Genomic DNA, 26,659 nt, shown 5'->3' on the forward strand with positions numbered 1-26,659 from the left:
ACCACAGTTACGTTTTAGGGGCTGATCACATAAAGGTTAGGAACATGGGTTCTGGAGCCAGACGCCTGAGCGGTGTCCTGGCTTTGTCACACACCGGTCGTGCGATTTTGGACACGCTAACATCTCTGTGCCCTAGATTGCTCGTCTGCCAAGTGGTAATAATGACAGCTCCTGCCTCCCAGGGTTGCCGGGTGAATGAAATGAATGAGGTTAAGGGAAGCACCATAGGTAGGTCTGCTGTGCACAGGCCATGTTCTCTTCCCTGGGTGCTTGTGGTAACCGCTATTTCATATTATTCTCTAACCTGCCTGTCTTTCCGATGGCATTCTACATTCCTGAAGGTCAGGAAACATATGTCTTACTTAGAGAATTCCACTAATTGCTGGCACTGTCTTGGGGTTCGGCGGATACTTAATATCAGATTAGGTCAGCTCAGCTATTCAGCTAACTCACACGTGTATTAAACTTCTGCTGCATGCAAGGCTCTTTCATATACATTATTATTATTATTATTATTATTATTATTATTATTATTATTATTTTACTTGTCACCAATAGCCACATGAGAAAGGTTCTGTTCTTACTGTACAAATGAGAGAATTGGAGTTCTGAGGGGGAAAAGGGATCTACTCCAAAGCCATACAGCAAACATCAAAGAAGATGCCTTTCAAAGTTTGCCACAATGCGAGACAGTTAGGAGGAAACCGTCTGATACTAGCAATGTGTGTGTTTGGGGGTGGTGAGAAGCAGAGGTCAAGACAAGCTTAGACTGGAAATAAACTTACTGGGGGGCTCCTGTGATGGATAAAGTGGGGAAGAGCGAGGGAAGGCGGGGGAGCCTTCAGACCTTGCTGCAGGTCTGTTACCTGTAAAAGGAGGGAGGGAAGGAAGGAGACATGGCTGCGAAGAGCCCCCCACTACTGCTCAGCTCCAGAAAGGATTTGGCCAGGCTCACAAGGTGTCACCCTCCGGTCCCCATTGCCCAGTGGAGGAGCGCTGCATCTCCCAGGGATGGCCGTGCATCCATCGTGCTCCATCCCTGGCTGCAACAGAGCCCGGGCAGCTTGGCCTCAGTGGGGACTTGGTGGGTTTAGTCACTATGCTCCCTGCAGCAAGAGACCCGAGCAGCATGTTGTCATGACTGCCACCGAGCGTGTGACCCGCACATCCTATACCTGGCCAACAGATGCAGGTGGTCAAATAGACCAGCACAGCTTTTCTGTCTGGCTAGTTAGGTGTACAGCAGGATCCAAGACCAAGGTCAGTCAATGCTCTTGGGGGCCCATGATAGGCTCCAGAGAACAGCATATTGTTGACTGTGACTAACCAGCTGCACTGTCTTATGAGTGACTCACCTCTCCCTGAGAGATAATGAGAGTGAAAGTCCTTCTAAGGTGAGTGAATGTGAAAGTTTGAACTCTGAGACAAGGATGGGACTCGCTTTGCTGGAAAGGTGTGCACGGGGCATGGCTATGTGGAGGTGTGTGACCTTCAGAGCTGAGAGGGGGGGCAGTTTCTTGAGAAGGCCTCTAAAGGCTGGCTCTCGGCCAGGCCTCCTTTAAATTTTCAGTGCATCAAATGAAGGCTGAACAGAAAAAAAAGTATTTCTTCCGCTACCTTCATGCTGTTTTTCATATTCTGTGTTGCAATTTAAGCCCACCTGGCTACATGCCTGACATTTGAGGGGTGTTCCGAAATTATTTGCTGGGTAAATGCTTGAAAAACCCAGTGCTCACGTGATCATCAGGATCTAGTTCACCTCCCGAAGAACCGTAAGATGCTGAACCAGTTATTTCTCTCATCCCTGAGAGGCAGGTGGCACTTCACCCCTGGGAGAAAATCAGCTCCAGAGGTTGCTTTGAGAGGCTACTGAGAAAAGGCTCTGGCTTCAGATTTCTTGAGTCCTGTTCTCTAATCCCCATTGGTGAACACATCTTTCTTTCTTTATGTAACCTAGCTACTTTGGAAGACATTTTCTTTGGACCTTGACATTGGTTAGAAAAAGCACTTCCTTGGCATCTAACAAAATTCTCACCCTGTACCCTCCAATCCAAACTTAACCTATTTCTGGTGACTTCTTAAAAGAATCAGTACCTAGAAGACATCAGGAGGAAAAAGCTCTAAGGAAACCCACTTCCTGAGTCGAGCCTTGCTGGCTCGCTGTCCAAGGAAGTGTCTGGGTGGCAGGTTGAACATGGTTTACTCAGAGTTCTTGGGTTCAGAGGAAAGAGGTGGGTGCATTTGAATATGGGCTGCCCCTTTAAGAGAGAACAGTCTTCTTTCTCCTGCGGCCCTCCCTGCCCCCGCCCCCCACATGTGTACTTGAACCCATGCAGGTGTGAGGAGGCCGAGCAAAAACAAGGGTCTTTTCTGAACGCACTAAAGTGCGTAACTGTCATATTCTCGGGCCCAAAGCACACTCCCCAGTGAGCATCGCTTCTCTCTGTCCCGACTGGGGCAGCGTAGCCAGCCTGGGGCCAGTCAGCTGGGCCCAGCCTGTCCTGACCATTGATGGCTAGACAGACTGAGTGCTTCAACTCAGCTTAATGCTGACAGGGTCCACGTCTAGGCCCAACTCCCGACATTTGTGGGGAATGTTGCTGAGCACTCCAGGTCAGCCCTCCATAACAATTAGGTAGAGCATGCTTGGTGAGGGGCATAAATGATTAGGGGGGAAAGCACATTGGAGGAAAGAGGATCTAAGTCTGTCTGTGGCCAAGATTTCCCCAAACCATAAATGTCTGTCGTACTTTCACTTGCAAAGCAGCTTGCATCTGCTCATTTTGTGTGCCTCCCTACTTTGAGTGAGAGAGAGAACTTCACAGAGCAATTCCTAACGTTAACAGATCTCAACTGGCTCTTCTTACCTGAAATGCTGAGTGCATTTCACATTCATATACTTCAATGGTTTTTTTTTCTTTTTTGCCTGCAACTTTGTACTTTTTCAAAGTTGCCATAAAAAGGCCAACTTAATTCTTGGAAGAATAATTGATTTTATCTGGTGCTTTTGCTCTTTTCCTTTTCATTCCATCTTTTTTCTTTGTCTTTCTTTGAAAAGTCTGCTTTGAAAAATATGTTTTTCTGTTGTTTCATTTTTTAAAAAAATTTCATTGTTGTATTTTATATTGTTTGCAACTGTTCCATGTTGTGGTAAAAAATACATATAATGGCCCTGGCTGGTATAGCTCAGTGGATTGAGCGCGGGCCTGCGAACCACACGATCATGGTTTGATTCCCAGGCAGGGCACATATCTGGGTTGCAGGCCAGTTCCCAGCAGGGGACTCACAAGAGGCAACCATACATTGATATTTCTCACCTTCCCTTCCCCTCTAAGGATAAATAAAAAATTTTTTAAAATCTTAAAAAAAATACATATAATCGCACATATACATACATACATATTTCCTTTATGATTGGGACTACTTAATTTATGTCTCTACAAAGCGGGGGGGAGCAGGGCTCACTAGTCACAGTTTAGGAGTGGGGAGACTGAAGTCCAGAGAGGCCGATTTGTCTAAGATCGCAAAATGAATTGGGGGGGATATTTGGGTCAAAGCACTGGACCATCGACCCCCCATTTCGGGCTTACCCATGAGCATGTAAATATTGTACTTTTATAGGACACTGTCCGGTGTCACCCCTCAGTCTTGCACTGCTTGACAGCTTCCTTACCATTTGTAATGCTTTTTCCTGTCCTGAGTCGCACATGCCAGCAACATGGACTTGACCTCCAAGGGCATTTTTCACTGGTTGTAGAATTTTTTCTAACTCGTTTTCCATTGTTAGATGGTGGTTCGAACATCCTTATGTTTATGTGTTCTTCAAGTACCCTTTAGAGTGTGTTTTTGTGGCTCTGAGTTGAATTAGTAGAACTTATTGCTGCCCTTAGTTGCTAGTCATTGATAAGGGAACAGATGTAGAGAACATACTGACCTCACAGTGACTCACTGAACTGAGCCTGTTGGCCTGTTATGGACTGTACTCGACATGGACCATACTGGAGATGAGGTGAGATTGGGTCAGGGTGGGGGCAAAGGAAGGGCATGACTCAGAAGCAATAGGAAAAGGCACCTATAGACACAAAGCCAAGCCAAAATAGCAAGCAATCCCTGCTTTATGTTTTCTTTTACAAATCTTCCCAAATAAACCAACAATATGAACTCCTGAATTTTTCATTCTCAGGCAGAAGATCTGTGCAGTTTCAGGTTGCGTTTGGTCCCCAGGGCAGGAGACTGTGGGGTTGTTTTCTGTTTTATTTGTCATTATACTTCATTTAACACATTTAACAAGGACTTAAGGGAAATAGAGAGATTTTGGATTTTTTCTTATTTTGGTGAATGATAATTTAAAAGGGGGTTGACAGAAAGGGGGGTGATGCTTAGCCTCTGGGGTCACCCAATCCACCCTCTGAGTTGGGAACTCCTGCAGTAGCTCGGAAGGAGCTTATGAACATATGGGTGGGTCATTTCTGGATTTGAGTGTTCTGTTTTCGCCATCATCGTTTGGCTGTGGGTAGACACCTGGGTGGAAGGGCGGGGCCAGCCAGACTCGTTCCTCTGTTTTAGGACCACCTGGCAGATGTGTGCTATCCGGGCACAGTCAGCCCTGTTGCAAGGGCAACCAACCATGAGAGTTTCATAGGTTAAAATAAATGTGGTGCCCTGCCCCCTCCCCCCAAGTATTTGCTTTGACTTTCAGAGTCAAGCTAAAGAGATTAGCTTCTCAAAGTAGCAAATTAATCCCCAAAGGACAGGAGGTATGGTAGTTTTTATTTTGGGGAACATGTTGATGCAAGGTAGCCTGGAGTCGCCCATGCTGTTTGGTCCCAAATATAGTTTGAGAGAGAAGCCATTTGGGTAGATTTTTCAATCCTCGCACGTCTCTTCAGAGGAGGACTGCTTTAGAATACAACTCAGTAGGTGTCGACTGAGCCCTGTCAGACACCAGCCCCCATACCTGGCACTGAGAAGATGGGATCAGCCAGACACGGTCCATGTGTACAGGGAGGTGATCACGGGGGTCTTTAAGCGTCAGACAGCTTTGTGATGGTGGGTGTTGGTGGGTGAGGCACCGTTCTAGGCTTTGGGTTTCGGTGGTGAAAGCACACGGCCCCTGCCTGCCCTTGGAGCATATGTTCTAGTAAAGAGGGAAGGGCACAGCGCGCCGCGCCATCGGGTTGGTCTTCTAAGCGAACCGGTGGGAGGTGGCCCATGAGAGTGACTGCCCGGTGTGGAAGTCTGCTCTTCTACGTGCACCTTGCACTAGGGCACAGGTGACAGGTGAGAGCTCCCAGGTGAAATGAAAAGGAAAAACGGAAGCCCCGCCCTGAATTCACTAATAGCGAGCTCATCAACATGGGTAGGCAACCTCCGAGCCTAGAAAATGAGAGGAAAGATACTGACAGATGACCAAATTGAAAAGATTATTACTGCGAGCATCTTACTACAATTTTGTTCTAGCACATCACTGTATATTCATTAACTTGGCTCACTTCTTAGGCTCAGAGTGAGGAAACAAAAAAAGCAGGTTGTTTTTTTTTAATAACCAGATCTCAGTGAGATAGATTGGCAGGCCATCCAGTTACTTGACAAGAAGAGACTTTAAAAAACATGAACGAAATCAGTAGGAATTTACCTGAAGCTTTGTCTGAGAGAGAGAGAGAGAGAGGTTGTAGCTTTGGAGTTGAAGTGCCTCTTCCTCTCTGGAGGGGAACATTCTCTTGCAATTTGTTTGCTGGCCTGGGACGCTTCCAGGTACTCACCTGATACGTCTGCTTTTGAGCTTGTATCAAGTTCTTCAAATCAGGATTGTCCTGTGGTGCTAAGAGCTTTCCTTCTGCCCAGAGGCTGAGAAGAACAAAGCAGTCAGAGGAAATCCCCCTGCTGCAGCCAAAGGGGGAGAGGAGGAAGCAGACCACGGCCGGCCGGGTGGGGGCCCAGGGAGTAGGGGGTGGTGTGTGAATGTGTGTGGTGCCCTCCCCCCACGTCTTTGGAGAGAGACTTCCTTCTAACAGGGACCCCTCTGTTGTTGTGGCTCAGAGCTTCCACTTGAGAAGCATAGTCTCCCAGTGATGCCACCGGATTCCTGATGTGTGACACCCAGGGCAGCGCGGTGAAGGCTGCCGTTGACTGCCCCGGGGCCCCCAGACAGGGATGCCATTGTGAGTCACATTTAGTATGTGAGCTCCCCTTCCCATGACTGGCACTATTCTTAGTAGTTCTCTGCTCCCCGGGACAAAGGTCACCGGGACCGCCGTCTGGGTGGGTGGGTGGATGGGTGGATGGGACTGGGCCCTGGAGTGAGAGGAGGTGCAGGAAGAAGGAGGGAGAGGCTGGGCAATTTTAGGATATGCTGGAGCAAGGACAAGGGATGAAGCCCTTTGGTCCTGGGGTGCTGCACGGAGCAATACAGACACATCTCCTGGGAGAGCCTGTCCCTAGGACTCCCTGGGAGTTTCCGCAGCTCCAGGACATGAGAAGTTCCCATGGGCCTGGACTTGGATGTTGCTGGTGAGGCTGCCTAGTTAGGGTGCCTGCCAACCCCAGAGCTACTGCCCGGCATGGGCTCCCACGTGGCCCTGAATTGCCCTCCCAGACCCAAGGTGAGGGCGACACACTGTTGTGGAAAGTGGCTGCTGGGCTAGACCATCCACAAATGCAGGGAAGGAGCACGCATCCCTGGAACCACACGCTTCCTGGGAGAAGATTCCATGCCCTTCCGGTTTCTGTTGCTCCCCACACTGAAGGGCCGTCTCGGAGTCAGCACAGGCGGACTAGAAGGACTCCAAGAGGAGTCATGGATTCTTTTGATTTGGCTCCACAGTGGGGGCTTTCTGAAGGGTGGGCAGCGCCTTGCAGGAAACTCAGGCCGAGAGCTCTGTGTGCTTCTTAGCTCCGGGTGGGCTCATGGGAGTTTTCTTTAAGAATCGGGGGAAAAAGACTGGAGCTGACATCACTGATATTTTGACTTTGCTATTGTGAAGCGAACCAGAGACGTTCCTTCCCCTTCAGTTCTTGTGCTTTCTGTAGACATCTGCTTTTTCTATTAACGTTCCCTCCTCCCTGTGGTGTAAATACAAGCAGAGTTGGAGAGCACCATTCTCTATGACTTGGGTTCCCAGTTCCTGAATTTCACAATCTGATGTTCTCTGTGAACAAAGGTAAAGTCGAAATGAGAAAGCCCCTGCAGACAAGGCCTCACCCTGCCCACAGGCCTATACGCAGACGTCCGGGGTCAAATGTCCAGAGCAGGCTGTGGCAGGACGATGCAGCCTGTGACGTGGACATTTCGGTTCAGGAAATGGCACTGGCAGGAAAGCCAGCCACAGTCCCTCTGTCTGGCATCCCCTCCTCTAGGAGCTGGCTCTGGAGACAAGAACGGAAGCCCCTTCTCTGCCTCCTGGCAGCCCAGTCCTAGAGCCTGTGGGTGGCGGGGGCACGCTCCTGAGCGTCCTCTCCGGGACCTGCCTGGGCAGAAGCCTGGTGTTCCCTTCCCTTTCCTTGTCTCCCCGTCACTAGCCCTCACTCCCCGCAGCGAATTTAAGATAAACAGTGTGAGAGAGCTTCTAAGGTAAATAGCAGGAGAGCAAAAGAATGATGTGAGCAGCCACCACAAAGGGACCTCACTAACTGGGCTGGAAATGGCACCTGTGGGGGTGGACACCAAGGTCACCAGCTATTGAGGGTTGGGAGAACCACGGGCTGCGGTTCCGTGTCCTGTGTCCCGTGGCTGCTTGACACGTGAAGAAGAGAAGACCTTGGATCAGTGTGACCAGGCAGGCAGAGTGGGTGTCGGCTCCCACCTTGGTCTTGTCTGGGGCGCTGTAGTGTTGACTGAAGAATTCGGGGGCCAGACTGCATGGGTTCCAGGCACAGCCACTGCACTTCTAACGTGAGTGGCTTTGGCCAGTGCCAGTGGGCCTAACGGTACAGTTTCTCTGCTTTGACGTGGTAAGACCACATGCACCAGCAGCAGCAGCTACTCCATGGAGTTACTGTGAGGAGTAAGTGACAGGTGAGAAATGGCAAATCGCATCTGTCTGATGCATAGTGTGCCCAATAAATCATAGCTCTGCTTTGCCAGGGGGTCTTAAAGCGACTTCTCTCTCTGTCTTATGTCTGTGGTTCGTGGATCCAACTCGGAAGAGGACTGCCAACTCCAGGGCTCATTTACATAATTTTGGGTAGTGGAGCTCTCTGTCCATCCTCAGGGATCCTGTTGGGTATATAGTCATTGTGAATTCCATCAGAAAGCCTGTTATGTTACAAGGGGTCTTGAAGCCTTTTTTTTTTTTTTAACTACAAGAAATTCCATAGCATTTCTTAATAGAAGTTTGTTTTCTTACACCTTCTGCCAATCAGGGTGGCTTTTCAATGCTTTCTTATATAATGTCGTGTTTAGTCCTGTGAGCCCAGGCAGACAGTAGTAGCTGGTGACTTTGAGTCAACTTACAAGAAACCTGCAAATGCGTCTAAATTGTGCAACCAGTGGTTTTTCAACAAGGGGTGAAAGCAGATGAGGATAAGTTTTCAGTGGTGTGTACTCACTGGTTTTACGGGCCTTTGCTGAATGTATTCTAGGCCACCTGCAAGATGGTTTTAAAGAGCTCAAGGTGCATTTTCTGAAGGGTGAGGCAGTGATACATCCTTTTCTATGTAGCTGGGGGTGCGCAGGGGGGAGCAGGGGAACCCCCACAAGGAAGCAGTTACTGAAGGAGCATTTCCTCACTGTCTAGTCACAGCACGCGTCCAGCACTGCTTCCTCACAGGTGTCTGTCCAGCTGGCCCTGCATTTGGAGTCAGAGGCCTGGACACCAGACCCAGGACCACCACTTTCTAACGGCAGCTGGAGCAAAGCCACGTAGACTTTCTGAGCTCCTTTTCCACGAGGACAGTGAGACTGCAGTGCTTCATGCCCAGAGAGGAGTGGGCGGTGGGTTTCGGGAGCAAGCAGCGTGATGCGTATGGACGTGCCTTGTCGAAGTGTAAGATGGAACGAGAGGTTACCCTGATAGACTCTGCAAGACACTTATTTTTTAGATGGAGAGGTAACCAACCTAAACCTTGTTCCTTATTGAATCTCAGTTCACTTTGGATCAGACACATTTGAAACTCGGGTTAAGGGTTAGAACTGCAAAGTTGAGTTTTTCTATGTGAGTTAGAGCATCCCTTCCTGGACACGGCCTGGGCGTTTCCCCATCCCGCTCTGCCCGGGGAGCTTCCGAGGTGGTGTCCTCGGCACCGTGCAGGCCGGCCCCTGCAGCACGGACAGCCGTGCCGTTCTCTGTCTCTGGCTGCCCTCAGGAGTCACACAGGACTCCCTGGCAGCCTCGTCATTTCTGAATAGACAGTTATCCTCAGAGGAAATCCATGTAGCAGGAGGACTCTTCTAGCATTTGATAAATGGACTGCCAGAGCATTGTCAGGCCTTCCAGAACTAAGATCTGGGCAGTGCTGGTGGCTGAGACAAGAGGGGTGTGTGTGTGTGTGTGTGTGTGTGTGTGTGTAAATTAGAATATAGTGAACCCATGAAGAACTAAAGATAGTCATCACCTGACCTCTGAACATTTCCCGGGCGGGAAGTTGATTACTCACAAAGTGATGATTCTTTCCTCTCCTTGTTTGGGTGCTTGATATACCCGTGACCTGGGAAGATGGGATGGTGGTGGAGAGGAATATTAAGACCCAACTAACTCCTTCTTGCATAAGCTTAGGACAATAATCTTCTTGCTTGCTACCCAGGGGCCAGAGGCGCCCTATATAGAGAAGTGCTTACAAGGTTTGACTTCTTTTTTTTTTTTTTTAATATTTTATTTATTTATCTTTAGAGGGGAAGGGAAGGAGAGAGGGAGAGAAACATCAATGTATGGTTGCCTTTTGTGCGTCCCCTGCTGGGAACTGGCCTGCAGGGAATCAGCCTGCAACCCAGGCATGTGCCCTGACTGGGAATTGAACCGCGATCCATTGATTCGCAGGCCCGTGCTCAATCCACTGAGCTATACCAGCCAGGGCCCAAGGTTTGACTTCTGATGGGAATTGGCAAGGATGTTCCTTAGTTAATACCTCTATTACTTCTGGAGGCAAATGACTTAGTTTTTAAAGGCACAAAAGACTATGCTGCCTTAAAATATCTCAGCGGATAGGGCCCATAGTTTTTGTTTTTTTTTTTTCCTAGAGTTTGCTTAGCAATAAAAATGGACCCACCCTTAAGCCATTCAAAGAAAGATAATTGATATATTGTTGAAGTGGATTTTCTTTATTCTTTTGGTCGGCACTTCTTCACCTTTCCAGTCTGCCTGAGCTCCAGCACCACCTCCAGCATTTGTACTGTGTGTCGCCTCCCTTTTCTCCTGGCTAGAGGGACAGAGCGGAGGGCAGAGGGAGCGCTCTGTCCGGGGTTAGTGGCTGTGAGCACCGCACATCCAGTGTAATGATTCGTGATGCCTTGTGCTTCCAGGCAGTGGACCGATCCAGCTGTGGCAGTTTCTTCTGGAACTACTCACTGATAAATCCTGTCAGTCTTTTATCAGCTGGACAGGAGATGGCTGGGAATTCAAGCTTTCTGACCCAGATGAGGTAAGCAGGGAGTGATCCCAGAGTACTTTGTTGGAGGGAACTCTGGAAAGGGGCTGTGTGAGTCTCATGGCCCAGCTCCTGCCACTTGCTACTCGTGTGACCTCGAGCAAGTTACCAGCCCATCTGTGCCTTAGTATCATTCTTTGGAAAAATAGAGAAAGTATCTACGCTGCCTCTTCGTTTTCTAGGATTAACTCATAACATGCACATAGGATATCAGGCACGTGGTAACCCTTTGTAAATGTGAGTTGCCTCCTCTTAGCACTTTTCCTGGCCCTGTGGCTCTGTGAATCTGAAAGGGGCCAGACAATTCAAGAGGCCTTGGAAGATCGGTGCACTTTGTTCATTAATTCATTCTTTGATCTAACAAATGTCCATTGAGTGGTTGCTCTCTGCCCTGCCCAAGTCTGAGAATAAAAATACGAAGAGAGGCAACATGGGCTGTTGTGGCAGGAACAACGGGTGAATTGTGCCCAAGGACACAGAAAGGCTTCCCACTGATGAGAGAGGCAGGTAGGCAGCTGAGTGCTCCCCGAGTCCCTCACCTGAAATTTCGAGCTCCATCAGGCAGAAGTTCAGGGTCTGTGTTTTCAACAAGGTAGAGAATCACCTGTATTGTCTGTCATCTGTACCCAACTGTTGAAAACTGCAACTCAGAAGAGACAAGCCAGAAGAATAGTTTCCACGTACATGAATCTCTTAACTGATTTACTTGAACATCAGAGGTCACCATGAATGGGTGTAGGCATAAAAACATGCATATTTGGATTATTTGATAGATTTTTTTACTCCCCCCCCACCTTTAAAATTTCAGGTGGCCAGGAGATGGGGGAAAAGGAAAAACAAACCCAAGATGAATTACGAGAAACTGAGCCGCGGCCTCCGCTACTATTATGACAAAAACATCATCCACAAGACAGCGGGTAAACGCTACGTGTACCGCTTTGTGTGCGACCTGCAGAGCCTCCTGGGGTACACGCCCGAGGAGCTCCACGCGATGCTGGATGTCAAGCCCGACGCCGATGAGTGATGGACCCCAAAGGGACCAGGGAACCCCTGCTGAGACCGTTGAACAAATAACCACGTCGGTTGGACTCTTCATTTTTAATTGTTATTCTATTTTTAATTTTCCAGAACTCATTTTTTTACATTCAGGGGTGGGAGCTAAGCGAGCTGCAGCTATAATCTATTGTGTGTCATTGGAAAAGAGAGCAGAACTGGTGGGGTGGGTGGGGTAAGAAGTTCTTGAGCAAATTTTCAGGACAGAAAGGTCTTCTTAGAAGCTTGAAGAATCTGGCTTAAGGAAAGACAAGACTTATGTGTCTAAAGATTTATAAAAATCATCCGTGAAAAAAAGTCTTGAGTTATGGACTTACCACCAAAAGAAATTGAGACATCTTGAGTCATGAGACAGATGAAAGGCGATTAACTTGCTTGTGTTTCTGGGTCTTGGGGAGACAAAACAGGGGAGGCGGGGTAGGTCATTTTGTTTGGGGGGGGGTGCACAAAACCCAAGGACTATTTACCTTTTACTGTACTTTTAAAACAAAGATGGACTTCCACTGGGGAGGGCCCCAAATTTTTTTTCTGTGTGTGTGTTAAAACTTATTTTATTAAATTTTGTGCCAGTATTTTTTTTCTTAAAAATCGTCTTAAGCTCTAAGGTGGTCTCGGTATTGTGATATCATGCAAGTTTGTTTTTATTTGCCGGCCGAAGATTCTGTCACAGTGAAAGAAAACTGTTTATATAGACCCCACTGGAAATGCAACGTGCTGTCGCTAAGATCGGGGACCCCAAACCTGTGTGGCTGTGTAGATGAAGGGAAAAGTATCGTCGATTTGGAAACAAGGGAACTGTGCATGTGAATTACAAATGTAATTTAAAAATTTTTCCATCATGCCCCTCTACTTATTTGTCATCAGTGGATTCTTGGGGTTTAGACTTAACGTTGAGCTAAGAAGCATTAAGTCTTGGACTGAATGTATTTTGCAGCCCCGGTTTGGGACCACAGTAACTGTGGGAGCACTGTTGATGTCATGGAAAGGGTATCGAAGGAGGAACGTTGACTCTGTTCTTTATTGATTCTATACCTGTAATATAGGACTTGGAATAAAAGCTGGGTGCGTGGGCATTACCCCTCAGGTCTTGAGAACAAAATCCTGAATGTGTGTCATTCCAAACTCACGCTCTACTTTGTCATTTACATCTGCTCTTCCCGGTCTCCCATACTTCCTGCTTCCCTCCTACCCCCACTCTGTTATTCAGTGCAGAGAAACATGCAGCTTTCTGATTGGGGAGTGAAAGAGTAACAGTAGACATGACATGAGTTGAAGAGTGTCTGAGAAAGCCATTTAGACCCACTGGGTTTTTGGAGCGATGGCAATTAAGGGAGCTATTCCAGTCAAAGGGGGCATGGCTGTCTTTGGGAGGAGAAGCACAAGGCTTTCCTTTGAAGAACTTACTAAGCTGTGGTTGAGTTGGGTGTCCAGCGAGACTGAGCATGCAAAGTGAATAGTGCAGCAGCTGGTGGGGTCTTGCTCTTGGGTCTGTTACCGCGGCACAGGGTAAGTGCAGGGAAAAACTGCAGAAGAGAGGAATGACCAGAAGGCAAAGGAAACCTAAGAATAGGAGCTTGAATGAAGACAGTAAGGTGGTCCATGAGGTTTGCATATACTTTTAGTTTCCTCATAATGTAACTACAGACTTAACCAACTGAGGCAGTTGCGATAGGTAATCTAAAACTGGGTTTTTTCAGGGGAAGGGACCAACATCTATTAATGAGGACAAGTTCCTAATTCAGTCAGAATCCAGTCCTGTCCCTCCATCAAATAGATGCCCGATTGAAAAAGGAGACAATGGGATGGCTTTACAGACTATAGGGAGAGAGGTGAAGAAGCATTGAAGATGGGCTTCTCAGAACTGGCCTTTCCTGGTCTCTAGCTGAGAAACTGAAAGTACAACATGAACAACCTTCTAGCATATCTTCAAGAAAGGGTGTTGTTTGTTCCCAGGTCCTCCTGCAGACCTGCATCATCAGGAACTTAGCTCTGTGATTTGCGAGTGTCCTCATGCCGATAAACTGGAGTGTCTCCTTGGAAAGCAAAGGCAGAATTAGCCCAGCTGTGTACTTTCATCTTCTTCCAAATGCAGGTGCCTTAATGAAGCTCTCGAACTGTTTTAGGAGCTGCTCAGGGAGTGTTAGGCGGAACTGTTGGACTACATTGTTTTTTCTTAGATTATGTGATCTGAGATTAGTTGGGCCCTGGTGAAAGTGTGCGTGCGTGCGTGGGTGTGTGTGCGTGTTTGCAAAACTGCAGCTGAGATAATACCTGGATTTTCTAGGTATGCCTTTCCACAATTCAGTGACAGGTGAGAGCAGAACATCAGTCGTGGCTTGCTGTTTGCAACCCGGCATGAAATCATTTTCTCAGCTCATCAATCTTTCCCATTATATTTATGCCGAAAACTCCCCTTGTGTGAGTGTCTAACTCCTGCAATAATTCCATAGCAGCTAAGATACAAGAAAGTGCCTCCTCATGCTCCTCAGCCTGCCTGTCTGTTAAGATGCCTTTCTCTCCAGGTCCACCATTCTCAGTGTTTGTAGATAGTTTACTAGTTAAGACAGCTTTGTTGATCTGGCCAGATGCTTTTTCTCCTGTCCAAAGGCCAGAGACCATCCCAGGAAGAGTGGTGGGTGGTTTATACACTGGAAATGCAGCAGAATTGTTGCATTTATGCTTTTAAAAACACATATTAGCTTCAGAGGAAGGGTGGGCAAATCTGGTTTAGCTGAGAGAAACCCTTATTTTCCTGAAGATGCCTTAACCCACGTCAGTTTTGGCTGCAGGGTTCAAAGTCACTTCTGCGCCCTTCCTCATTCGGGGATGGGGGACTTCTGTACACGGAGCCCTGGTTTCGTGGTGGTGGGGATTGGAGGTAGCATTCCAAGATCAGATGTGCTTTTCCTCACTTTGGAGATGAACACTCTGGGTTTTAGAGCATTAACCTGCCTAATCTTCATGATGAAAACAACACCCTCTCTCTTCTAGCCATGCTGTGCATGCTGCTTTCTCTGTTGGGGTCTATATAAATGTGTCCGCTCTTATCTACATTCCAAAGAAGTGTTGAGGAACCATAAATATATGTATACATATACATATATAAAGTATATATATTAAAATGAAATTATCTCTATCAGGAATACTGCCTCAGTTATTGAACTTTTTTTAAGAAGACTTTTTTTTTTAAGCTGAGAAATATAGGGGTAAAAAGATGTTATATTGTGTTTGACTATTTTCCAACTTGTATTTTCATATAATTTATATTTTTTAAAAAGCTGAAAATTTAAAAGCAAGATGAAAAAAAGGAAAAGCAGGTGCTTTTTAAAAATCAGAACTGAGGTAGCTTAGAGATGTAGCGATGTAAGTGTCTATGTGTTTTTTTTAATGCAAAAAATTTCTTATGGGGGTTTTTGTTTGTTTATTTTAGTAGCTGATGCTGGCACATCATTTTGCTGGAGAGTTTTTTATATACTGTAGCTTGATTTCATATTGTATTTTAAACTGTGTGAAATTAAAAAACAAATTCATTCATAACAATGTGGGTTTGGCTTGATTCTTTCCTGTGTGGTTCATGTGTGAAAGGGGGACAAATGAACCAGTCAGAGGCAAGCACAGGAAGGGATGGATGAGCCTCACTCTAGCTGATCCCACTCACTCTGGGTCCTTTCAGATAAAGATTTCCCAGTAAAGTGAGAACTGCGATAAGAACATACGTGGTAAGTATTATCCTGACTGGTGTGGCTCAGTGGATTGGGTGTTGTCCTGCAAAGCAAAAGATCACCTGTTCAATTCCCAGTCAGGGCACACCTGGGTTTTGGGGTTCAGCCTCCAGTTGGGGTGTGTGCAAGAGGCAACTGATTGATGTTTCTCTCCCTCTCTTTCTCTCTTCTTTCTCCTTTCTCTGAACATAAATAAAGAAAATTTAGAAGGGAATACAGGCAAGTATGATCTCACACCCTAATTATTGAATACATGGTATCATCCAATGTGAAGTGTCCCTAGCCTTACCGCACTTCCTTCTCTTCACATCTGAAGGACTAAGAGCAATGTGAAGGACATTTTTAGTGACTCAGCAGAGAACCATCTGATTTTAACTAGGTAAAGAAAGTTTCTGATACTAATGCAGGAAGTTAAACATCTTTTCTGATGCTCTGAGCAGGAATGGTGTTCTCGTTTCTTCTTCTGATAGCAATTTTTTCTATGCCAGTTTGGACATATCACATTCGTCTCCTTGACCCCAACTCTTTTTGGGGGACTGAAAATTAAGAATGATAGTGTCCGTCAGAACCCCAGCAACTCGACATCGGTAAAGTCATATTTGCAAGTGCTCTGAGGCGGAGTACTTAAGAACCCATCCTGTGTGGTGCTTTTCTCTTACTGTTTGTTGAAACCGTAGAAGGTGGATGTTTTTAATTAACACCAACGTTTGCAACATGAATCCCGACTCACAGCTGGAAAGAGCATTTTTGCTGAATTGTTCACAAAGAGAGCTGTGTTTTGGGAAAATCTGTTTCTTCAGGTCTGGAGCTTGAGGTTTGCTGAGTGCACGTTAAGCACCAAATGTGTGGTCTAGTGGTCAGAGAGCCCCACTGGCCACGAATAGGGCTCTGGCCTGACATCCTGGTCAGGCTACCACTGCTCACTCAGAGACTCGGGGAAGGACCGTGGCTTGAGGTCCTTTTATGCTTTAGACTTCAGCTGAAAACCTGGGCGAAGCCACAACTCCTAAGCCAACCTGAGGCCACATCTATGCCATTCTCCCCCTAAATAAACAGTACCACCCTCAGTCAAGGATTTGGACAGAGAGCTTTCCTTCACTGCTAAGTTGCTGTTATACCCTAAAGTGTCTGATTTCATGCTGAGCAGGTTAAAAGACACAAGACATACTTGAATGAAATCAGCTTAGGTCTCTTCACAAACTAGGAGTTCAGCTGGGGAGCTCTCCGACATCTGGGCTTTGGTGATCGCTCTTAACGATACAGCTGAGGCCACTGTACTGAAGCAGAGGTGGTGGGAGCTGGGGGAGAATATCTTTTAAAACAACTGCAGGACTTTGGGGAAACAGGGTAGGGTTAGGATAGATGGAGACACAGGGAAAAGGAGACATTCAAAGGAGCTGGTGGTCAAAAATTTCTAGACTTAACAGGTTTCCAGAAGGTTGTAGTATAAGCTAATTGCCTACGCTAGTCTGGCTCAGCCCTGCAATGGCTTGGGAGCGAGCTGTAGCACCTTGCAACAGCCCCTGCCCCGCCAAAAAAAAAAAAAAAAAAAAAAAAAAAAAAGAACAAGAAGGCTTTCCTGGATAATGACGTGTAACTGAGTATTTTAACCCCAAATCTGGAGGATTGTGGTTTGTGTTTTGATTAAAACAAGGCAGGTAATGGAGACTAGGTATTGCATGCTGGCTCACTGTGGGCCGATTCTATGCCATTGAGGTGTTTGTGTGGCCTTCCAAGGTTGAAACCCACCTGTGCAGCTCAAGGGACCAATGTACTGCAATAGGGTCTTGGCAGCTGGGTGGTCTTGGATCCTGGCCTTCCTTTCTAGCAAATACTCATAGACACTGAGCAGAGGCCACCTCCTCAAAGATGAACTTGAATCTTTTGTTTTGTCCCTGGTAGGTCAACCCCACTCAATCACATTCCTGCCCGCAGATTTTGAGTTTGTGATCCCCGTGAAGTTGTCTCCCCATATCCCACGTTTACTTGGCATGAAGCTCACCTTATTCTAGCGCCTACAGTGGAAGAGAACATGAGGCCTTCAGGTTTATCAGAACCCTCTGGCTTTGAAGTTCTGTTCTTTCCATTATACCATGCTGCCACCTCAGAACCTGAGAAAGTCTCCTTTGGTGATACTGGCCAATGGTCACTATCCATGGGAGCCACAGCCCTGGTTAATAAGAGATCAATTCACATACCAAATATAGGACAAGGCCAGTCATCTTTCCCTAAGGCAGCTTTTCCACTTCCATGGTGCTTTCTGACCTCTACTTGTCCCCACTGGCTGCTCTGGGAGGCAGGTGTGTGTATATAGTTGTACAAAGGCCTCCATCCAGCTCAGTCACTGGGAAGCTTGGCCCTCTGGGTAGCTGCTCCAGGGATTTGGCTGGGCCATTGTATGGGTATGCTGGCTCCCATACTGCTGCTTGTTCACTGTTCTTTGGGATCATTCTATGCTACAAGAATCTTTACCTAAAAACAATAAATAACAGAAAAGCACTTTCCTGGCACCTCTTGCCATGAGACAGAGGTTTAAGGAGTCTGATAAAAGCAGGTGTTGTTCAATTGGTGAAAAATTTAAAAGGCCTGAAGTTGAGGGAAGAATAAAAAACATGCCTAAATTAGGGGGTAATGTGGCTCTGGCCTGTCTATCGCTTGGCCAGTGCCGTTTCCTGTTTTACTCAATGTCTCTGTCCATTTTCCTTTTCCCATTTTCCTGGGAAATTATTTCCATCCTGGGAACACCAGTTTTGTTTGCTTGCTTGGTGTTGGCACGCTGACACCCAGTGTAATGACAGTGATGGTCCTTGTGCCATAGCAACGCTAGGGAGTCAATAGTGAGCAGGTCCCAGGACCTGCTGGGAGAGCCCCAGGGCCCTCTGGGTTTTGCAGTCTTGTTTTTAATCTCTCATCCCTGCCATTTAGGCTCTCATGCTCTCTGAACCACAGCGTTTTTACAGAGCTCTGACGTCAGGTCAGCTCTGGGCACTGCACACGGAAGAGTGAGGGTCTTTCAGCAGCCACCTGTGGGAATTCCTGAAGGTCAGGAGGTAGCCACTGTGCACAGCTGGCCCTGGGCAGTAGAGTGAGCTATTTTTAACCTTCCTACAAGGCAAATCTTGAAACTTCAGCTGTGACTCTTCCCAGATGTGCCTGGAAATAGCAAATGACTTGAAGAGGTGGCAACACTCCTCAGAAGGCTGCAATGGATGATCACTCTTAGGTTGCACTGCTTTTTTGAGTCAATAATATTCCAGAGGTTAGAAGGAGAGATGGGACTGAGCACCTCAAAAAGGCTTTGGGGATTTTGTAGCGTTCGCACAAATCTGTCGTTCTTACAAAGCTTGGGGGACAGCAAGTTCAAAACCGTACGAGTTCTCTCTGCTAATCTATTTCTCAAGTATACCAGTATTTTCTCATTTGTTCTGATTTCCACGAGAGTAGGAAAGTTTACTAGTGCAGCCAATGTACCTTTAATCTGGGACATTTATGCATATTAGAAGAACGGTAAGTAATAGGGGAGACAATGACCAGTCATTGGAGGATAATGGGTATTTTGTTCAGGTATCTGTTTTCTCTCTGGTCTGTTTTCCATGACGACATCACTGAGCTGTGCACCTGAACCCAAGGGGGTTGCAAGCATTTTCTTCACTGACTGACCTTAGGTCACCAGGTGAGGGTTGCAGTCGTTCGAATGTGGCGGGCAGGTGCATTAACTCTGGGCTCAGGCTTCTCATCCAGGAGTGGTTAGGGATGTAGGTGGGCAACGTACACGATTGTGAGGCATACCAGCTGCTCTGGGCACCCATGTGCGAAGCCTCTGTGAAATCCCAGAACACAGCCCTGGCCACAGACTCCAAATAGCTTTCTCTGCACCCACAACCAACTGAAAACTGAAGCCCGGCTAACAAAGACTGGATTCAAACAAGAAGGGCCACATATCCTGGTGTACGTAGGACAGTCCCCATGTCTACTCATTGTCCTGGCATAATTATTCATGGAAATTCCTTCTACTTTCATTATACAGTCTCCTTATGAAATCCATGAATGGCCTAGAACAGGGGTGTCAAACTCATTTTCACCAGGGGCCACGTCAGCCTAGTGGTTGCCTTCAAAGGGCCGAATGTAGTTTTAGGACGGTATAAATGTAACTGCTCCTTAACAGTTAAGTGAGAATTGGGCACTGCTGCCAGATAGAAACAAGGTGCCGGGCTGCATAAAACACAGTGGAGGGCCGGATTTGGCCCATGGGCCTTGTGTTTGCCGCCTGTGGCCTAGAAAGTGATGGTGGGAGAACAAACCAGAATTCTAAATTCTACACTGAAGAATCAAAAAGGACCTTCAATATTATTCTGTCCAACCTCTTCAATGAGGCTTGCATGACCAAAGAACTTGCCCCAAGTTACACTGTTTGTGATGGAACTGGTAACAGAATGTGAGGCTGACTGTCCCATGTCCTCCCGGCCCCATTCCTCTTCCTCTGCTGTATGGAGTCTCATCCAATTTCTAGGCAACACATGGTTGAAAGCTGACCCTCGATGATTGAGAATTGACTGTGACAATTCTGTTAGATTTGGTGGATGCCAACAATCTGCTAAATGCTGATGTTCAGAGTGGGCATGGGACACTAGGAGAAGTAGACCCCAGGGTACGGGGAGGTCTCGGATCTCTTAGTCAGAAATTGAAATGCAGGGTCTCTGAGATCACAGTTCATGGCACTAGCAGGTGTCATAGCTGAATGTTACTCTACAAAAAGACACTGACAAATTTATTCTGGTAACAAACATTCATTGAATATTTGCTATGTGGTTGGCATTGGGCTCAGGATGAGGAAAACCATAAGGGAAAAGATAAACACAACTTCTCCCTTTAGCTTGCTTACAGCAAATTAAGGATTATGGACAAGTAAAGGGAGAATGACTACCTAGCATAACAACAGTAGCATTTGATATGTCGGGGGAACACCTCACATGGAAAAATTTATATCCTAAAGGTGAGTAACTTTCAGCTAGGTGGAAAGGGAAAGTGGTTCAGGTCAAGGCGCACAAGTGAGAATGTTTATGGGCTGATAGAGGAATGGGAAGAAGTTTTTGTGAAGCAGAGGACAGGGTGGAATGGGGCAGCAGTAAGAGGAGAGAAGCGGGGAGAATAGAGACGAGATGATTCCAGGCCTGGTGAGCTGTGAAGTGCTGGAGCCCTGTGGCTCTCCCCACAAGTTAAGTCATGTGCTCTGCTCTGAGCTTAGGAAGATCGTTCTGGCTGTAGGAGTGAACTGATCAGAGGGGATGGGGATGGAAGCAGGAAGACCAGTTGGTAAACGGTTTCATTTGTTCAGAAGAGATGTGTCTGAGAGAACCAGCACTTAGATCAGAAGAGTGTTTAAGAGAGCGAATCCATAGGGCTGGGTGAATGGGGGTGGGTCACTGTGCCAGGACCAGCAGGACTTCAGGTCCTGCCAAAGATGACTTGTCTGGGTCCCAATATCCTTTAGGTCTGGAAAGACCTTAAGGCCCACCCCCTCCTTGTAGAGCTGAAGGATTTAGGGTATGAAGGTTTAGGTGGCTTGTTGGAAATCCCATTTGGAACTGGTGATGGGCAAAATGAGGTCTTAAGCCAACTAATACCAAGGCAACCCTATGTATCTGGTGAGGGTTGAGGTCTTGTCCCTCCAAACACAGGCAAAAAGTAGTCGATTTCTTCCTTCCTTTCCCCTCTCCTTCCTTTCTTTTCTTTCTATTCTTCTGTCCTCTGGGGACAAGAGGGATGTAGCTTACAAATGGATGTGACAGGCCTCCCTGCATGACTGACAAAGGCTGTCTCTTCTCATTAGGGTGCTAATCTCTGCCCAGAGCCCTGGGCACCTGTCTCCACCCCAGGCTATAACTGGAAGAGAAAGAAGGTGTTCATTTCTCAGTTCCAGCTGCCTGCTTCTCAGCCTCCCGAGGAGCTGCCTCGGCCCCATTTGCTGAGTGATCTCTGAGCATTATTCCCAGAATCCTGTTTGGGGTATAGGAAACTGCAGGTGACAGATTGGCTGTTACAATTTCCATTCCCAACTGAGCATCTCCTGCCCTAGCTGTATCTTGGTCTCGCATTCCTTCTCGGAGACTGAAGGTCTGCTGCTGAAAAAAAAATTCTTCTTATTATTATTCCAGTCCCTGGTCATTCTTCTTCTCTTTTTCTTATCCATCCCCTTTATTCTCTCTCTGAGTTTCCTCTCTTCATCTCTTATATTTTATGTTCCTGGAGAGAAATACAAACATTTAAGTGTATGGGCTCTGGAGATAAACTGCATGTCACATTTGAGCTGTGTGACCTTGGGCAAGTTATTTAACCTCTCTGTGCCTCCATTTCTTGGTCCATGAAATAAGGATAATAGTACTAACCTCACAGGATGGAGACAGGGCTTGACACATAGTTAATGTGTTATGTAAGTGGGAACTATTAGTAAACCTGAAATTACAGCTCAAGAAAGTCTTTTTCTTCCTTTTTTGTAAACCAGCCCCCCTCCCCTTCCCCACTGATCTGTGGGAGAAGGAAAAGACTTGAGCATTCAGGGTAAGGACTCTGGAGGGCTGTCTTCAGAGACAGGAGTGTCTGTTTCCCGCCTCCAGGCCCTGGGACAGGACTCTGGGTGCCAAGGCCTCCCGCCTGCAATTGCAGCTGCTGGCGGGCAGAGTGCTGGCTCCCAGCACTGACAGGCTGATGCTGTTCCGCCAGCTGGAGGACTCAGCATTTTCCACGATTCCTTGCTCTGTTTGTTTTCCTCTCTGGGCTCCCCGCACTGAGCGGGGACTTCTGAATGATGTCCAACAGCAACGCTGGGCTGCCCAGAGTCCTCTCCCACTGGCAAGCTGAGCCCTCCTCTCTGGTCTCCTCCTGTTGGCAGGCAGAAGGCTTCCACACAAAGTGCCATTGTATGGGGCCCGTCTCTGGGAGACAAATGAAAGGGGTTTCAAAATCAACGGCAAGTTATTTTTATCGGTGGAAGGGCTAAAATGCCTTCATTTTCCATCTTGGAAAACAAATCTTAAGGGATTCTTGTGCTGCAGAGTATGTTTTCATTTACTCTGGTATTCAAGCCTTTAGGAGAGAGGCTTCTGAAGGACCTGGACTCAGAAAGGACGGAATCTAGAAGTCCAGGTTGTTGCAGTTGATATGTGCCTCTTCCAGGGTGCGGGTCTGCTGGGGAGGCCAGAACCTGTCGCTATGTGGCCTTCAAGCTCTGGAGCTTGTCTCCTGCAAGTCCGCTGAGTGCCCACTTCAGTCTTCCAGACCCAGCACCTTCTTCTTCCAGCCCCATCTGCTGACCCCACCGTTCTTCACTGGTGGGTTTTTTCATCCAGACCCTCAGCCTTCTGCACCCTGTACCAGAGGGAGTCCAAATCAGGACTATTGGCCAGGGGTCTTCTGGGGGAAACCATTAGAACACCTGTTCATGTTTATTTTTTGTCTTGACATAGGAAATACATTTTCATTGACTAATAATGAATATACATATTGACCCTGCTGCCTCCCATCAGGCTCCCTTGGGCCATTTGCATATATTCAAAGCACTGTACGGGAAAGTTGGGTCATGAAATGTCAAGGGGGTTTCTACACTGGTGCCCTTATTGCCTTCTTCACTCTTAGCATATTATAATGTTTTAAGGTTTACATATACACCAGGAGTGGACTTACACACCAGATCATCTAATTTTAACCAAATAACCCTCATGAAATGGGCAAATGGCTTAAAATGCTGTCTGCAATGCAACTGGGTCATACACAATAGGAATAATTCAGGCAGATGAAAACCAGAGGTAAAGCCAGATGACTTCTTCTACCCCTGGAATGGATTATTTGTCACCCACATACCTAGCGAGGTGAAAGCAATGATGATTTAATGAGATTTGGCCAAATAATGGTCCAAATTATCAACAGTATATTAAATATAAATTTACAACAATTGTCATTAATGAAGAAAATGCCCTGGGGTATTATATCAATACTAATAGCTGTTAGTATATTATGCACCCAATTTATAGATGAATACACACATACTGGAGGTGGTGCTGAAAGAAGTTTACCGATGGATGTGTAGACTCAGAAAACATTTGAGATGACTGCTCTAAAGGCCTGCTTGCTGTGAGCCAGCAAGATTTCTGCTTTGAGTGGAGAAAGCTAAACATTTGCAATCAGTTAAAATCAGAGCTTCAGTTTTGACTACACCACTTAATAAATGAAGTGGCTTTGGCTATATATGTAATTTCTCTGCATTTTAGTTTCCCCAAAGTCACAATGGTGATGGTTATCTCGCAGGTTTATCTGAAGATCAACGACACAATTCATGTTAAGTGAACAGGACAGAACTTATCATATGCTAATTGCTCAAGACACGTTTTGCCTTTCGCATGTTCACTTTGCTTCTGCTGTTAAACTAGGGAAGATGAGAGGGTTTAACATGAAGCTCAGTCTCTGCAGAACCCTACTACTGACCTTCAGAGAGCATTCCCTTGTGGTGGAGGAGGTGAGCCTGTGCTTTTCAACACATCCCTGATTGGCTGTTCTTGGCTGTAAGAGGAGGGAAGATCTGAGAGTGTGTGTGCCTAGGAACCACTCTGAGCAGGCCTTTTTGGTGGCTTCCTAACAGGTGCGCAATAAATGGTTGTGTGTTGGTGTTCGTCCAGTTACCTGCCGACTCATATTTTTATATCAGAACACAGTAGTGCCACAACTGGCAGGAATTGGCCTCTCATAATGCAACTCAGCCAAAGGTCTCAGGAGAATGAGCCATGCAAAGGAGGAAGCACCCCTGGAGCCTTGGGCCTGGGCTTTGGCAGAGGACATGGCACAGCCCAGTTAGAAAGTGTATGTGTGTGTGTGTGTGTGTGTGTGTGTGTGTGTGTGTGTGTGTGTGTGTGTGTCTGGAGCGGGTGGGGGCAGTAAGTCTTGGTTCTCATTTCTCTCCCCAGCTTGCATTTCACACACAAGGCTACAAGGTGAAAAACAGTGAAGCCATTCCAGTGTGAGAGCCGTACTTTTTCTCTCTACCAACTCTCCTCCATATCTGTTGCTCAAACTAGGATTTGAATTATCTCTTGAAAGTCATATGCTAACTTTGAGAAAACATCAACCAACACATATGGAAGCTCTTTACTCATCAGAGCCTCCCCCGTTCACCCACCCCCCATTCCATAAAGAGCTTCAGGCACAAGTCAATCCCAGATTTTTCACCCCCTTGCAAATGAACCTGGAGGAGTTTTTTGGGAGCCAGAGACTCCGTTTCAAGCTTTAAGAAAAATGATTAATGAATGTTTCATTCACAGCTCTAGGGTGGGGAATATAAGAGAAAGCAAATGGAGTTTTTTTTAAAGATTTTATTTATTTAGCTTTAGAAGGGAAGGGAAGGAGAGAGGGAGAAAAAGAGAAAGCAAATGGAGTTTTAAAGCTCAGCACTCAAAGTATGTTGTAGGTATTAAAAGAGAGGCACTTCACAAGCAAACAGCCTCTCACAGAAGGTGAAGTGAGTTGGTGTGACTTGCACACAGTTGATAATGAAACTGCTCTGGCCCATTGCTCTCTGGCTGACCTCATTAGTGTGTTCTCCCGACATCCATTCCAGACAGGTGACCAACCTGTGAGTCAGGCTTACTTGGGCAAGAGGCAGCTGATACAGAGAATACACCCATTCCTGTAACCTGACAGCTTAGGCCATTGGTCTCTGAGGAATTACTCCATCTAGGGACAAAGCGCCCTTTGTCCTTGTAGCCTGCCCAGAGGTTGAAAGGAAGCATCTGCCTTGAAGGGTTCTAGATCTCTTGGATAGTCTCTGAGCTATTCACTTGTATTCTTGTCTCAGATCAGACTTGCAGATGAACTGCATTTAATTCAGGACTCTGCCTTCATAAATAGTTCATTTTGCCTGTTTAATGGTGAACTCTCAGAGTCCAGTGTGACAATCTCTATGTCCATGACAGTGATATATTTCCAGGACTTTTTCATCCTACCCAGCATTCTTTACTCTCTGAATTCTGAAAGTTCATCGCAGGGGCTCACTTTTCTTTATAAGAATCTAAACATGAACTTGAGGAACAGACAGTCCTAAGATCAAGTTGAGGGACCTAGGATACATAACAGGTTGTTATTGTTCAACCTGTGTGAACAATCATTTCCTTTTCTTTTGTGAGTGGGTTAATAGCTACTTCACAGAATTGTTACATTGATCAAATCGGATAATGCTATAAAGTGCCTTTTACAGGACCCGTGGTATAGCAAATGCTCAATAAACATTAGTGTCCTTTCCTTCACCCATTCTACAAAACCAAGTTCCCCCCAAATACTTTCATTGTTTTAATGTTAGTTTTATATATTTTAAAAACAAGCTTATGTTATTGAAAATTAAATAACACTGAATACTCAGAAGATAATTTAAAAATTTACCATTTATTCAATACTATTGAAATTTGGGCATAAGAAATTCATTCAGAATTTATACACATAGATGCATGTTTGATACTACACATGCTTTTTTGTTGAGGTGAAATTTAAAACAGTGACATTTGCAGGTCTTAATTTCTCAATTTGACAAATCTGTGTAAGCGACACTCCAGAAAGTTCTAATATCCACCCCCTACAGTCAATCACCATTCTGATTTCTATTCCAAAGGGTTATTTTTGCCATTTCTTGAACTTCATAATTCACTGGGGCAATTGGGTAGAGAACTAAGAAAAGTTATGCATCAATCAAGGAACAAAATTAGCCCTAGACTGAATGCTGTTTTACTTCTGCCTAATAAAGATTGAAAGCAAGACTCAAAAGGGTCAAACTATTTCCAAGCAACTTAGCTCAGGAATATTTTTAGGAATACTAAAATATCCAGCAAATCCACAATGTCTGGTATTCAATAAAAAATTACCAAGCATGCAAAGAAGCAGAAAAATATGACCCATACGAAGGAAAAAATCAGTTAATTAGAAATTTCCCAGAAATTAGTACACAGGGATATTAAAAGAGAGTAACACTTTCATATGTTCAAATAGATAATGGAACTACTGAACATGCTAAGTAGAGATACAGAGCATATAACAAACAATCCAAGTCAAACTTCCAGAGGTGAAAACTATAATCTATGAAATAAAAAGTACACTGAATAGATTGGTGGCAGACATATTACTGCAGAAGAAAAGAATTAATAGGACTTGATGTCACAGCAAACACATAGAAAAGAAAGACAGAAAAGAAAGTGAGCAGAGAGTCAGTAAGCTGTGGGACAACTTTTAGTTTCTTAATAAATATGTATCTGGAGTCCCCAAAGGGGCAA

General features: G+C 46.1%; 1 protein-coding gene across 5 annotated transcripts in view; it reads left to right on the forward strand.

The window, feature by feature from the left end:
* The window catches only part of ETS1 (ETS proto-oncogene 1, transcription factor), a 126,872-nt gene extending 114,666 nt beyond the window's left edge, over positions 1 to 12,206 (forward strand). For all 5 annotated transcript variants that reach the window (XM_037134241.2, XM_037134238.2, XM_037134239.2 and 2 more), the window contains 2 exons: positions 10,457 to 10,575; positions 11,390 to 12,206. In XM_037134241.2, the coding sequence (XP_036990136.2) occupies positions 10,457 to 10,575; positions 11,390 to 11,605 (335 nt within the window). In that variant the 3' untranslated portion in view covers positions 11,606 to 12,206. The remainder of the gene's footprint in view (positions 1 to 10,456; positions 10,576 to 11,389) is intronic.
* The last annotated feature ends 14,453 nt before the right edge of the window (positions 12,207 to 26,659 follow it).

The sequence above is a fragment of the Artibeus jamaicensis genome, unplaced genomic scaffold, assembly GCF_021234435.1.
Source record: "Artibeus jamaicensis isolate MK-2021 breed Jamaican fruit bat unplaced genomic scaffold, CSHL_Jam_final scaffold_660, whole genome shotgun sequence".
Lineage (NCBI taxonomy): Eukaryota > Metazoa > Chordata > Mammalia > Chiroptera > Phyllostomidae > Artibeus > Artibeus jamaicensis.